General features: G+C 45.7%; 2 protein-coding genes across 4 annotated transcripts; one reads left to right on the top strand and one right to left on the bottom strand.

Moving 5' to 3' along the window:
* Positions 1–835: 835 nt before the first annotated feature.
* Positions 836–13,023, bottom strand: ENC1 (ectodermal-neural cortex 1). Of its 3 annotated transcripts, none has more exons than XM_019728121.2 (3): positions 12,890–13,023; positions 7,509–9,323; positions 836–3,450 (listed from the first exon to the last, which is right to left on the bottom strand). In XM_019728121.2, the coding sequence occupies exon 2, from the start codon at positions 9,308–9,310 to the stop codon at positions 7,541–7,543; it is 1,770 nt and encodes a 589-aa protein (XP_019583680.1). In that variant the 5' UTR covers positions 9,311–9,323; positions 12,890–13,023; the 3' UTR covers positions 836–3,450; positions 7,509–7,540. The 3 variants fall into 3 exon arrangements, with proteins under 3 accessions (XP_019583680.1, XP_074184930.1, XP_074184929.1); XM_074328829.1 differs by lacking the exon at positions 12,890–13,023 and adding an exon at positions 12,427–12,480; XM_074328828.1 differs by lacking the exon at positions 12,890–13,023 and having other exon boundaries at positions 836–3,493.
* On the top strand, positions 12,494–14,669 carry LOC141570780 (uncharacterized). The gene is made up of 3 exons (XM_074329205.1): positions 12,494–12,638; positions 12,691–14,286; positions 14,400–14,669. Exons 1-2 carry the CDS (start codon positions 12,494–12,496, stop codon positions 13,581–13,583), a joined length of 1,038 nt encoding a protein of 345 aa, XP_074185306.1. The 3' UTR covers positions 13,584–14,286; positions 14,400–14,669.
* The last annotated feature ends 711 nt before the right edge of the window (positions 14,670–15,380 follow it).

Here is a 15,380-nt window from a genome sequence, read left to right as displayed (position 1 = left end):
CACTTGCTCCCAAGGCTTGGCTCTACTCCAGCCTCACCCAGCCCGGAACTGAGTGTAACACCGGAGGCGACTGCGCTGGCTTCTTGGTCCACGTCCAAGGCCCTAATTGCACTCTGCCTACTCGTGAGCTCTCCCAGACTGCTAATTAGGCCGTATTTATTTTCTATCCAAAAAAAGATTATGCCCAACATTACTCTGCACATTAAAACAGCAAAGGGTCCAACCCAAGTGATAAAGGAGCATCTCACTGTGACACTGAGCAATCATGAGGGAGGGACGAAAGGCTTCACCTGGTGTGAAGCTGAACCAGCTGGGACAGTCACTTTCAACTTGGAAGAAGCTAAGTGTACCCAAGGGGTTAAATTTGTGGTTTTCTGTGCTGTTACACGGAAATAATATGCACATATTTCCACTTTCTTTAAATGATTTCAAAGGCGATGTCAAATGAAAAGAGGATTGAACCCTTCTCTCACAGCTTTACTATCCAAATATAACCCATGTGAGGGATACAAAGCTAAACTCTTTCTAACAAAGTATACTGTCTTAATATTGCGTGGTACATGACTTTATGTATTCTAAGTTATGAATAACCCATAATTTTGGTATTTTGCTTTGCTTAAAGAAATATCTTAAAAGGTGAAAAATTTTAATTATTTCACGTGCAAAATTGCTTTAATAAAGGATGTGACTAAATAAAAATAAAAGACATTCAGCGGTAAAATAAAAGACATTCAGAAAATATCTGAAATGATCCTCCTTTTGATTAAAGTAGAAAAGTCACAAGTTTTCAATGCCTAAAATTATGCTGTATTCAAGTCAAGACCCACACACTCAATGAAGAGAAAATCTCTAATAATTTATTTGACCTTCAGTTTCACATTGTGAAAAAAAATAAGTTTTACAAAACCTCAAAAATGTAGTAGTAGGAAACAAGTACATATGAGCATGAACACTTCTTCAACTTACACAGAGTTCTGTACGTGAACCACATATTCAATAGCTAAGAGAGGGATATTATTCAGCTCTAATCACTCTTATTCAGACAGGTGTCAGGCCCAGAGAAAAGGGGGCTACACAATTATACCAGAAGTGGAAGGCTGCCCTTTGTTATCCGTTTCCACAGCAACCAGTCCACAGAATAAGAAGAACCTTCTCTGTCTTATGCCAAGGTTTTTGTGTGCACTGTGCTGTGAATTGTATTTGCTTCAAAGTGTGAGACATTTCACAGGGTGAGAATGGTCAAGTAGTGAGCGCAAATGCTTACATCAATCCAACGAGGGGGAGTCCAGAAAGTTCCCTGCAGGCTGGGGGCCCACCCTGACCACGGCTCCCTCTGGCTCACACATAGTAATTAATAGAGGATTCAAGGGCAGACCACAACTTCGAAACAGCTGCAGAAAATTCATCCTGCTTTCAGAAGCCATGCAGTGACACACACATCTCGACAGATTTGCATCATAAACTACTGAGCTGTAACTGCTACAATATAACAACACCTAACTATGCCGCCAGAGTACAATTACACATTTGCATTGCTTAGGACACATCTAGGAGTGAAAGACTGACTGCTGGAAAGTATTGTGATTCTTTTATACCAACGGCTCATTTATTTGGGTCCAACTATAGGCCCCTTATTCATGGCACAGACTGGACATGTACAATTAGCCTAAAGTTTTCAGGTGGAGAGAAATGTTAAGGATTTATCTGCCATTAGACAATGCAAGCACAGTCACAATGTAAAAAAGGTTGTCATCAGTCTTAAACCCTATTTTCTAAAGTACAGTAATGTGAGTGAGATACATCAATGAGCAGTGCGAGAGTTGCAAACTCTGGTCTTCCCCAGACACCGGAGGAAGCACCTATTTGAGTCTAGTACTAACACCTACCACAGCACGTGTTTAGTAAACAAGCACGCAAACTAGCAAAGAATGTATTCACAACCGATTCCCAACTATCCCGAAAAACTTCAACAGGGGCCACTGCTTACGATTCTTTGGTGTCTTGTGGCCAAATGTATCACTTTTGTGCACCAAAGACTTCTTTTAGAGACTTACCTATGGGTGAGCACTAAAGTATACATTGTACCAATGTGATTATTGTCTTGGAGAACTTGTCATGCTTGCTAAATTGTACAGCAAGAATAGAGAACAATGAATCCGGGTCAAGCAAATCTAGCGAGTGACTTCATTTATATCTATGATAGTGTTTTTTTTTTCTGTGGTTTTTTTTTCCTGTTAACCGTGGTTATGGCAAAGCATTCACAGGGTAATAAATAGATAAATAAATAAACTTTGGACTATGCTTTTACCTGTGCTTTATATACAGAACTATTCCATAGAACTTTCCAGGATTTCAGGAGATTACACAAAGAAAAAAAAATGGCAAAGCGATTTGGTCCTTTGTAAATTTCAGTAGCTGAGACTGACAGAGGTGAATAAGATGGGAGGAGAGGGGCAGAAAGACGCCTTCCCTCACCCCATGAACCATCAGCATGATCGGAGCCCATGAAACCCGATTAACAGTTGGTGAGTCTAAGAAAAGTGACCTCCATGCTTTCTCTACCTCTAGGATGTTCATTTAAATTTCTGTTTTGTAATCTTTCCCTGTCTTGACATTTACAAAATCCCTCCCCTTCCCAACCCACCCTCCAGTTATATTCCAAATTGTAACTCCAAAGTTTTCATTTTTGTGCAGCAAAGCACATCACAACAACCACAAAATTGTGCAAAACATACAACCATTCACACACATCCATACACGTGAAGACAACTCTAAGCATTGTTTCAGCATGCAGGCATCCAACAATAAATAGCTAAATCTATAACAAATTTCTTAACAGCCAAGGGAAAGTTTAAAGTCACTTATAAATAGAAAAGAACATCTACCAAACGGCTCCCAACAATGTCCCCATTGTTCAGAAACCTTCCTGGGGAGCACAACCCCTCCGAGATGAGCAGAGTCCAGTGGCCCTCGCTCTGCAGCCTGCACGGCCAGCTTCCCTCCTAGCCCAACAGTTGGGCTTTCAATCTCCAAAAGCAGCTGGTGTGGAGGCTTTAGGCTTGCTCCTCAGAGAGAGGTGACAACCATTTCAAATTTTACACATAAATGGTGGAGCCCATGGAAATCAAATGCTGAATATGGTACAGCAAGGGAAAAGGCCCGGCTTTTCTCTCCCTTTGAGGGGCTGATTAACGCTGACATTAATCCACAATTACAAGACAAGGACTAGATCATAGGTTCACTCATTCATATTTAAACCATGTGCTACTTGCACGGAAAATCCCACCCCTCCCCCACCCCTTTCCTTCATGTCCAGTCAGCATTTACAAGGTGCAGCTGATCGTACAATCTCAGTCTCACAGCAACTTCTTTTCCTTTTTCTTTTCTTTCTCTTCATTAAATTTGGCCTCCAAAGTAGAAATCGCATCTTGTGTCACTGAACGGAGTGAGCTAAAACAGAAGAAAAAGATTTTTGATAGTAGCCCCAAAATCTCTAAAAAAAAAAAAAAAAGAAAAAAAAATTAAACTCAGAACAGAGCTGGACAAGATTGCTTCTACAGGTTCAATAGGAACTGTGCAAAGATATGTGACGTGCTTGCCCTCAACACATGCTCACACACATGCACGCATGCAAGTGGCTAGCACAACAGAAACAGTAGTGTCCAAAGAAGGATCTTCACTTCTTTCCTAAACATATATAGGTTCAAATTCAACCTATGTGTCTAGGTGCTTTCATTAGTTGCCATCGTCTGCTTCCAACATTTGTAATTCCTCTCCATGGTTAAACAGAGCCGCTGCGGAGGGATCGCCAGCGGCTCAAGAAAAGATTCCTGTGCAAACCCTCCTTGGCTTATTTACCCTAAAGGATTCCAAATTCAATTTATTCACCACAGAGATGGCACACATATTAATCCCCTTATTTAAATGCATCTCCACTATTCATTATGGCAGAAATCAGTTTCGCTTCCTTTCACGTGACAACAAACCAGGCCTTAACAGCCCAAGGCTGCAGTTGATTCTCAAGGTTCATCAGTCCACACTTGGGAGACTAGCTATGGTATGCAGTGTAATTATCTACAGAATCTACCAATGTCAAGTGTGAATATAAATTCAAGGTGCCAAGACCACGAAGCCTGGACTTTTCATGGGGCTATTTCTCCTTTTATATAGGGAAATTTTACAGAGGACTTTTGTGTTTCAAACACACACCCTACCTGTTCGTGGAGCACATTTCCCGCCCTGGTAGGAATCTGCATCCCTATTGCTATAACTCTAAGTCTGGACAAAGGGAATTCAGGAGGGGCCACTCCTGACTTACACTGAATCCTTCTCACTTGTGTGTGTTCAGAAATCTGATTCATTTGATTAGTTGTTTCTTTTGGCAGTTTCCTAACCGTGATTCAAGCTTTCAAGGCATTCCTAAGACTACAGTGTCATCCCTCTATCCGTCTAACCTCACCTCCTTGTAACCCATATATCATCATTAGGCCAAAAGAATGTATCTTGTAATAATATAAAATTTCAAGATATTGCATACTGGGAGAAAAAAAAAACACCAAAAGAAAATAAAAACTCTAAAAAGGGCAGCTCTAACACTCTAAAAGCAAATCAAAATCTAAATGCTGTCAGGTTGGGGCCACACAGTCTCCTGAAAACCAGAGACTAATCAAAAATAATTTCCTTTTTCTCCCTCCCACCTGCTGACGGAACAGCAGGACACAGTTAAAACCTCCTTGGTGGAAGAGCTTTTTAGACCAGGGGAAACTTTTTGTTAACACTGTATTAATTAGGTTAGCACCTACATTTGGAGAGCAAAGAGATGTCCCAGAAGGTTTTGCAGTTTAGGACGGATACCTACACAGCCCCTTTCTTAAGTCACTAGATCCAGCTTAAGTGTTTTAACGCTATCTTGTGTGTAGTAAACTACAGCAATTTAAACCAACGTTATCCCTGTGGGAAACTGCAAGTGTGGCTTTGATCAGACCCACGCCTTCAGAAAGGCAAACCTGGCCCTGTCAAATTTCGCTGTGATGTGCTTGACTTTCTAGCTGGTCACGCCAAGGGCAGAGAGGATGTTATTTCACATATAATCTAACACTTTTTATTTGCTCCCCTTCTATGGGGCCGGAAGTGCCTTATGAGATTCAAATACCCAGGTGAGGGTGAATTCAAGTATTTGCCAACATACTCTGGGGCTGAGAAAGGAGGCACCAAAAATGAAGGATAAAGATAACAAGCAGATGATAGTCCAAGAAACCTCATTTCCCCACAAAGCTAATTCCATCGCAAGCTAAGGTTTAAATTGGAGGGAGGAAAGAAAGCTACGAGCATTGAACACTGAATGTATACATGCCAGGCACTGGACTATGTATTTTCCTTGCTTTCATTTTCACCCCTCATTTATCAGTTCACCCAAGTCTGAACTGGGACTGATCTTAGGGACGGCATGGTGCAAATCACTCATTTCACAAAGGAGCCAAGTCCAGAAAGGTCCAGACTGCACAGCTTAGGACCAGAACTAGAACGCACACATGAGCTCTCTGCTTCAACTTCTTCACCTTGCTCCAAGGATGCCAGCCAGCCTACCAGGTACTATTTTGATGTACCGCCACCATCATTGGCAATTTTTATAGCTCTCCTATGCAAATAGCCAGTTCTGGATTAACACCCAATTTAGTGCGCTGTTAACTGATGCTTTACTCTCGGAGGTTCTTTCAACTTGCTTTAGAGATGAGTCATGCATCCATATCACAAATGAAATAACCACTTTCAGAGCATTTGTTTATTCAGGATTACTGAGATGCCAGCAAGGCTGCAAAAACCAGTTTGGTGTGGGGCGCTCTCAGCCCAGTCGCTCCCCAGAGGCTTCTGACTGTTCCTGCGCCTTTGAAGAATTTTCATTCTGAGGAAACATTACTAAGAACACTGCTAACTGGAATAGGCTGGAGGAGATAACTGCAGAAATGAAATAAATAGAAAGATTAGGTGTGAAATGGACAGCAATTTCCAGGGTGTTTTAAAATGAGCTGTAAGAGATGAGGAAAGAAAAGACAAATGAGGCAAAACCCCTCTTCGCTTAGCTTGCAAAGCTTGCAACGACCCTGAATATCCTCTTTTCCTTTTGAAAGCTCCCTTCAAAAGGTGTAAAACATACGAGGGAAAACAGAACCAAAAGTTTCCAAGTAATGAGTTAGTTTTCACTGTGGCTCCTCCAAAGCAGAGTTTTTAATTTTACTCTATTATTAGTAATGTAATAAGCCCATGAATCACCAAAACAAATCAACACACTCTGCATGCTCCATGCGGCATTTAGACATGCTTAAGTGATTCCTGGGGCCAATCCTAAGACTGCTTAACAGCAGCAAAGCGGCTATTAGCTTCACGAACACTGAACTGTGTAGGCCTATTAATTATTTGAGCCAAGAGTATTATATACTCTTAAGTACACAAGACAACCATTATGTCCTCAGATATATGACACAGAAACACAACTTTTGTTATCTCTGACAATAGGGTCGGCCTGTCTGATTAACTCTGAAAGGCCGCAGTAAGGGCAGTTTAGATGGCTCTGTGTATCCACACATCCAACAAATTTATACAATGCAAGTGCCACCTTTTACAAGGACAGACTTAAATTTCCCTCTGAAGTTAATAAATACCCTCAAAGGGGGAATGTTTGGGAGAGAAAAAAATTTTTAGAATGAGCTAATAAATAATTTTGGAGAGCACAAACTAGGAAAAAAATTTAGGCATTCAAAATTTTAAACCCTACTTCACTCCAGAAAGGGTTTGGGGAAGCTAAATTTAAATATCAACACCTCTCTTCTGGGGTGACACCAATATGAAGCTCAAGTTTATTAAGTGGCAGTTCTGCATGAGATTCAAGTGCTAACGCTCGCAGCCATCGCAGCCAGATGGCCTGTGTTGATTTCCTGACCAATTCTTCTGCCTACTAAGTAAGCTCTATCACCTTGGGCAAGTTACTTAACGTCCGTGTGCATGACATATTTTCATCTATAGTGTTCTAGTAATAATCCCTCACAAAGTTGATGTGAGGGTAAATGAAATGATGTATGTGAAACACAGGACCCAGCTCCAGACACAGTGAGGGCTCACTAAACACAAAATGGCATTAACATAGGTCAAGGATTCTCCACCTGGCTGAACAAAAGAATCACTGGAAAAGGTTCTAAAAATGCTGATGCCTGGGACTCACCCAGACCAACGAAACCTAGTCTCTGGGATGGGCAGTTTTTACAAAGCTCGTTGGGAGATTCTGAGGCTCAGTAAAGGCTGAGAATCACTGGTGTGTGTGTGTGTGGGGGGGGGGGTAAGGGGTACAACTGTGATCAACACAAGTGTTTAAGTTCTGTGGTGCAAGTTCTTTTATTTTTATCGTTTTGTAGCACCGCTATAGGATAGGCTACATGGACCACATCTCACTCCACATCTGCACTTGCACAGCTAGCTTAATTACATGCATACTTAGAGCTACACGGACTTCTTACCTCATGCTCACTTTCTTTAGGATGCACTGAGTTTAAGAAGGCAGATGTTTCCAGGTGCTGACAAATGCAGTAGGAATCAGCGAGTACGGGACGGTGGTTATGCTGTTCCACACATCTAACGTTGGATCATAGCAATCCAACGTTTTGCACCGCTGAATGCCAAAGTATCCTCCAACCACGTAGAGTTTGTTTCCGGAGGCCACAGCGTGACAACTCATGCGCTTTGCTGTCACATCTCCCACCTTCGTCCACTGGTAAGTCTCACTGTTGAATTTATAAGCAGAACAGGCAGAGAACTCTGTGTCTCCCCCCATAATAAAAATCTGGTTCCCCAGCACAGCTGCTGCTGTGTAACGCCAGGGCTGGGGACAGGTGGCCGGTACTGTCCACCTGTTTTCACACTGATCGTAACACTGAACCTTGGGGAGCTTGTCATGACTGACGCTGGTGCCTCCGAAAGCAAACAGCTTGAGTTTGGCACTCACTACCGCGGCATTGCTAACACCTTCTCGGAGTGGGGCCACCATGGTCCATTTGTTGGTTGTGGGGTCATAATGTTCTACTTGCTTTAGAGAGACTGAGGGGGAGGCTGGGAGGCAGCCAGTTGCAGCTGTGTGACCCCCTACCACATAAAGGCAGTGCTTCAGTTCAGCAGAGCCATGGCCAAACCTGGCCACCAGCATGGGGGCAGCTTTGGACCACTCCTCATGCAGGGTATCATAAACCCAGACATCTTTTGAGACTCCATTTTCAGACCCCCGCCCCCCCGTAATGTACACTTTGCAGCCAATGGCACATGCACTGAACTCTTTTCTTGGGCTGGGGATATCAGCCTTGGGAATGATTTCTTTGGCCTTCTGGTCTACCAGATACAGCTTGTCACACATGAAAGTCTGCCCTCCCAAGAGGAAGAGGGCATGGCCAGTTTTCCGAGGCCGGGCACAGAGGCTGGTTACCACACCGTCATTCTGCAGGATTTTCAGTTTGCACCTGATGGCCTCTTCCACAATCTCCTTGCTCTTTCTCTGCTTGGTAATGAGCTCCTCCATGGCCACATTCTCCATGAGATAGATGGCTGGCAGGAGAGCCAGCCTCACTGTCTGCAACAGCTCTGGGAGGTAGCAGTAGCGCTTCTTCAGGTCATAGCTGATCCAGTTAATTGCAGACTCGTACACGAGCCTTTCATCTTCTGTCTCCAGCTCTTCGCTGGACAAGAGCTGCACTACCATGTCCTGAGGCAGCTGGAGGAAATCTTCATTCTTCCTGATGGTTTGGAAATTGCTAAGACACATTCTCCAGGAGAGTTCATACAGCTTGGTGCACTGGTGCGCATCGGACAGCAGCAACATGCCCAGGCAGTTAGTGGGATGCAGGTTCTTTTCCAGGAATTCGGCACAGGCATCCCGGATGTCTTGAAACTCCAGCATGTCACCCGCTTCCAGCAGTGATTCTGCATTTTCCTCATTGATGATGACCCGGGAGGAGTACGCGTAGTCGAGAAGCAGCTCCAAGACTTCTGGGTGGATGGAGTTGTCGAAGTTGACTTCGCTGTCCTGGCTCTCTTTCAGGCCACCGCTGAACATGGCTTCGAAGTAGCGGCTGCATGCGGCCAGCACTGCCCGGTGACAGGGGAAGGTCCTATTGCCAGCATGGAGAAGGACATCGGTGAAGAGGCGCTGCTGCCTTAGAAGGTTTAAGTGAGTCAGGACGCTGTCAGCATAGGAAGACTTGTGAAACAGATAGATGTTAATGGAGCCACTGCTGGCCCTGGACTTCCGGTTCTCATGCACACTGACTGACATTTTGTTTTTACGCCTAAAACAAAACAAAACAAAACCATTGAACAGGGCGCTCCTAATGTGTAGCACAGCAGAAGAAAGCAACAACCCTTTTGGACAGAGAATACAGAACTTTTGCTGTCAGTTACGCTGCCTAATGTACTGAATAATGGACCGCCATTCCTGTACAAAGTCAGAGACAACTACCTATAAGGAGAGGCATTCATGGAAATACTGTTGAGCTATTTGAAATACACACTGTTAAAAAAAAAAAATCACTGCTTGAAAGCAGGTTCATCTTGGAGAACCTGATTGCCAACTTTCAGGATACTGAAGTTCTCGAGAATGTAAGTCAGCACTGGCCAAGAGGAGCAAAGTCTCATTCTCACAGCTCCTTTGTCCAGTTGGTTCACTGTGGGCCACTTAAAATGCCAGGCCTCCAGCTCTCATAATGCCAGGTGAGGCACCGGCTTTAATGCCCGATGCAACATAAAGCCATGTGTAAAACAAATACCTACTAATTAATTCCATTAAGAATTCCTTTGGTAAGATCTGGTCTCCCTGCAATATACAATAAATGGGAAATGTAACATTAAAATCACAGGCTTAGGCAACTTCTACAAGGATCGGACTCTTATTTAAATGTCACAAATCATTTGTAACCAGACAGCTCTACCAGTACAGAGTCCTAACAGAGGCCCAATATAAACATCACCATGTACCGAGCAGGCTTTCGTGAAAACACAGAATAGGTTCTGAACACAATCACCCTGCATCTTTCTTGTTCTGGACAGCTTCCAAAATGAGGATGTGGGCACATAAAAGGAAGAATATTTTGAGTAGAATACTCTTGAATGCTGTTTTTCTGTACTTCCTGCTTTACATCAATTCTTGGGAAACCAGTTGCAAGAACAAAGGCTCTGTCTGTCCCTCTCTTTTGATTAAACAGTGCATCATCAGGACCATTCTTATGTAGCTACTAATGCTGGCACCCGTATATAGGGAGTTCAAAATGCAAACACTGCTTTATCTAAATCAAAACATACACACACACACACATATGTATATGTATATGCATGTGAGTGTGTATTTTACCAGCCATTATTAATTTAGGGCCATCCTAGAATTTATTTGCTAACTAAAGTGATTTCCTCAGTATCTAAATTTAAATTATGGCAGAATCTAATACGATCATTGGCTTTCCTCAGTAAGTAAATTGTAGGCTAAAGATACAGGAAATCCCTCTACCTTCAAAAATTGAATATGATTTTTGAACATGATTTTTTCCCCTCCTTTTTAACCTACCCGTTACTTTAAAGAAATAAAGCCTTCAAGAATCTGCCTGTCAAAGGATTGCGAAGGAAGCTGTTTATCCCAGGAGAGTGAACTGTGTGGTTACTGTGTCTATTTCAAACACAGTACAGCCAGTCCTTACAGCACAGCTGAAACCCATGGCCTGCTTGTTTCCTTCACCCATTCAGATGTTTACGTGTAATTTATATTCCAGGAATTATTAACAAATGCAAATTAGGAACTTTTCACAGATTCATGGGCTAGATACTAAATTGCACTTCCCTGACCAGCTGTATAGCACGTCACTGAGAACAACAAAACAGGTGCCTAACTTGCCCTTACCACACAGGCCACATACCATTAGGTGATGCAACTTGTTTTCCTTTATTTTTGGAATGTTAACTTTTCCTTATCAGTTAAACATGGCTTAGTGGAAAAAAATAAGCAACCAAGTCCTAGGCTCGGGTCTTACCAAGATTTTACAAAGCACCCACTACTCCCCATTAGTCTCCTAGATGTGACAAATGGTGAGAAGCCAAGCTTCACCCCACCTCAAGCTAAGCCTCAACAGCCTTCCTACTCCATGTTACCAGTCCGGAGAACAATGGATATAACCCTGTGTGAATGCACCAGGTTTCCAAAGCGTGAAAACATGTATTAGCATCACTGATGCTCTACCACTGTAGTTGTCATTTGAATTTGTACATTCCATCTGAAGTACTTTCAGCAGGATTTTAAGCCTGCACCTCAAAAGATGGAATAAATACTCATATGCCTAAAACAGAAACTTACAAAAATCCCTAATGAGTAGCTACACAGTTTTTTTAAGCTGATGTTTCCAAAGCAATCTCAAAAGCTGCTGCTTTTCAGGCTAAGAGCAAATGCAACTCTGACTGAAGAATGAGTGTCCTGCACAAGGTACATAAGCAAACTGAGCAGGAATCCCAGAGGCCCAGAACATGTTTCCCTGAGCATTGGATGCCAGGCGGTGCCAAACACCACTCACAACCAGCCCCACACTTAAAGAAACTTAAGTAGACCTTAGGATCTAGGACCTCCATCTCTATGCATCCTGTACTGATGTTCCTGTAGTTTCCAGATTGGCTAAGAAAGCCAGAGCAATAACCTAGCCTGTCATCTTGGATACCATCCAGATGGAGAAGCATGTCACAATCAAAATCCAACATTCTTACAACAGTATTTGATTAAAATAAAAGGTAAACTTGAAGACCCAAGGGAAACGAGTTGCTTTCTGGTTTAAAATTATGCAAACATCACAATACCATCAGAAACCACTTATATAGTCAGTAGGCACACCTTTAACATAAAATGAATCATCATTCCGGCATTTTTTAAGCCCCCGGAGTAATAATATTCGCATGCCAAGTGTGTCCAAAAAATGTGCACATATGCTTAACCTGCGTCTATAAAGAAGATGAGAAAAGTGTTGCTATTACCGCAAACATCAAAAGGGCTTCTAGTTACAGTAACTTCAGTTCACTTAACGCTCCTTACTTAGGCTCTCTGCCTCCAATTCTGGGCGTCCAGTCACACCTCTAGTTTTTTTCAACCTGATCTCAATGCAATCAAAGGAAAAACCAGGGAGAATTTCTGGGCCATTTGCACTATTGGTAACAATGAAAAATTATAAAGACCTTGTTAACAAAAGCATTTCACCATGCAGTCCTCTGTAACACTTGCAACGCTCTTTAACACGCTGGCCATGCCTTTCAGGGAGACACCAAATTACATGCCGAACAAGTTAAATGGTTCATCTCCACCCCGCCCACCAATTCCTGCCCTTCGAAACTAACAATCTTACACCAAAAGCCAAACACTGTACTTGCATGAGAAGAAACTAATTTTTCAAAAACCAGTTTTCATTCATTCCCTCCAGACGTTTCGCAGCAGTGAATGTGCCCTCACGAGGAGTGTCTTCGCGTGGCACCAAAGCTCCGTTGTGCTGGGAAAGCACAACAGTCCCACTGGCCGGGTCCTGGAGGCAGCGGGACATCCACTTCTAGGGAAGGGCTGTGTTCCGCGGAGGGGGCGGAGATCGGTAGTACCCTGGCCCTGCTCCTCGATCCCCCAGCCACTCTCGCCCGCGAGAGGAGGCCCCTCCGGCGATGCCCGGCTCCTGCTTGCTGTGGGAGCTCAGCGGCGAACACTGAGGTCTCCGCCCCAAGAACAGCTCCCCCACCCCAGGCTCCCAGGCGCAAGCACACCGCTCGCGAACACACCCCCGCAGGCCAAGCGGTCCCTGAACTCCGCGGCGCCCGCAACAGGTCTGGGGCAGTGGGGTAAACTTACAGCAGTGGCGACTGGCCACAGTGCACAACCAGCTGGGTTCTCGCCTCGGTCACCGGGAGGGGAGGCGAAGAAGCGGACGTCTCAGCCCCGGGGAGCGGCGGCGACTGCCTGGGCGAAAGGAGCGCGCATGGGGCGCCTGCCGAGGAGAGGACCGTGCCCCGGACGCTGGCTCGCGGGCCGGCTACCGCTGGCGGTTCGCCTCGGCCTCACGATCCGCACGCCACAGACTCTGCCCGCGACCCGCGGAGTGTCTCCTGGAGTGAGTCTCGGGAGGGAGAGCGAGCCTGCGGCTGCAGGCGCCGCGGAAGGAGGCGGGCTGTGTACTCGGGGGAGGGAGCTAGAAAACGCCGTACGCGCCGGCGGCCGCCTGGCGTCTGGACTCGGTCTCCGCAGCGCCACCACTGAGACGCCTTTCCTCCGGCTGCCGGAGCAGTCTGCGCCCGGCCGCCGTGCGCGGGGCTATAAGTGGGGCGGCGCGGCGGGGAGGGCAGGGGGGAGGACCCGTTTGCCTAGAGTGACACCCGGAGAGGGAGGGAGGGAGGAAGCGCTTGAAAGCGTCCCGCGGTGGAGGAGGAGGAGGAAAAGGCGAGGAGATGGAGAAGAGCGTGTCGGGGGAGTTCATCGAGAGGAAGCGAGGGACGGGCGCTGCAGAGAGTGGAGACAGACAAAGCGGACGCGGTATCTCAGCCATTAGCAAGCGGCTGTAACCCTCGGGGACCGCGAGTGAAACAAGTTTTCCCGGGTCGGAGCGTCTGCGCCTCTCTGGACAGTCCTGGAGCTGAGGGACCCTGGGCAGGGGAGTGCAGTCCTGGGCGGTGCGCTCCGCGCTGCGGGAGCCCGCCAGACGCTCAGGAAAGGGTGGCGAAGGGCGGGCCGGGAGTTCACGGCAAGCAACCTGGGCGCGCACAGCCTGCCCGCTGGGTGGCACATCTGGAAGGGAGGACAGTGGCGAGAGAAGGGGCACAAGTTTGGACATTCCGGGGACAGTGATAGTTGGACAAAGCCAGGCCGTAGAGTTTCTCGCTGGCAGGGGGCCAGACTCGAGCCCCACGCGTTCCCCCTGTGCCCTCTTGTCCACACCCGTGGCGGGTGCGGCACAGGCAGCCTGACTCTGCCCAGCTCCGCCGGGAGCAGCCGCAGCCCCGGACTGACCGGCCGGGCGCGCCCACGTGCTGCGCAGCCAATCGCCGCAGCGGCTTGATTCAAAGAGAACAGCTCAAAGGAGCGGCCACGCCGCCTCCTCTCGCTAGAGATAAAGCCTCCTCAATCGCCCTCTCAGGCTGGGCCGTTCCTGTCTTTTATCGCTTGGTTGTTAGTTTGAAGTTCAGCAACGAAATGGCCCCGCACACACATGTTTGAAGCGCCGCGTGCCAAGAGAAAGGAAAGCGATTTGAAAAGTAATGTCGCGTGTCGCTCACTGTTTACGAAACCCATTTTTGATCTTTGCACTATGGGCTTGTCTTTCCACCGGGAGCTAAACCGTCTGTTTTTGTTTTGTTTTTTTAATTAGGGTTTGGAATTAAATCTATGAATGAACTGTAGAGACGAGCGGTCCGACCCCCTGCTTTTACAGATTCGGAAACCTAGGCCCAGGAAGACGTGAGTTGTCCAGCTCAGTCACACAGCCACGTAGCAGCACTCCATCCCTGCCGTTCTCCGACCCCCACTCCCCCACCACCCCCAAATACTAGACGCAGAAATGATTTAAATAGGCTGAGGAGGCTCTGCCTGGCGCCCCCAGAATCCAAAGACTGCTGAAATAAAAAATGTCGGTTCTTTATTATAAACCCACTTTTCTTTACCCGCGATTTTACCTGGTACTCGCATTGAGAAATTTCGCTCCTTGCAAACAAAGAAAGACAGTGCCCTCTGAAGTCCTTTGTTAGCATTAAGTCGTCAGGCTCACCATGAGCCTTTAAATCTGTTTGCATAGTCTAAATTTTTATGCAGAGTCTCAGCTCGAGACTGCTTCACAAAGCCAGAGAAAGCTGGATCAATTCACAGTAAGAACCACAAGGAGTGACTGTGGGAGCTGTGAGGTGAAGAGAGAGAGGGGTGCTGTGAGCAGACCCTGTTTCTGAAGGAGATGTGGATAAAATCAACGGATACCAAACGAATAGAAATACTGTGGACATCAGAGATAGGTGCTAAAAGGATGGGAGGTGGAAATGTGTAGCTATTGCACATAGTTTTAAGAACATGCTTTTGTAGCCTGTGGCAAGGTGTGAGGGAAGCTGACAGGAGGCCTCAAGGCATCACATGTAGGAGAGTTTTGTCTGTCTAGGTGATGGGTGAAAAAGCAATCACCTTGGTCTTGAAGACCAAATGTTAATGTCTTCCTTTGGGGAAAATACTGTTAAAATTATGAGATTAACACTTTCTCTCATAAGTATTTCCTTCTACTTCAGTCACTTACCAAATCTACCTAGAACTTCACCTACATCATGACCCTGCCTAGAAACAAAACATGTACACAGCTCAATTGGTTAGT

This window comes from Rhinolophus sinicus, linkage group LG03, assembly GCF_036562045.2.
Source record: "Rhinolophus sinicus isolate RSC01 linkage group LG03, ASM3656204v1, whole genome shotgun sequence".
NCBI lineage: Eukaryota > Metazoa > Chordata > Mammalia > Chiroptera > Rhinolophidae > Rhinolophus > Rhinolophus sinicus.
This window is presented reverse-complemented; position numbering and strand designations above follow the sequence as displayed.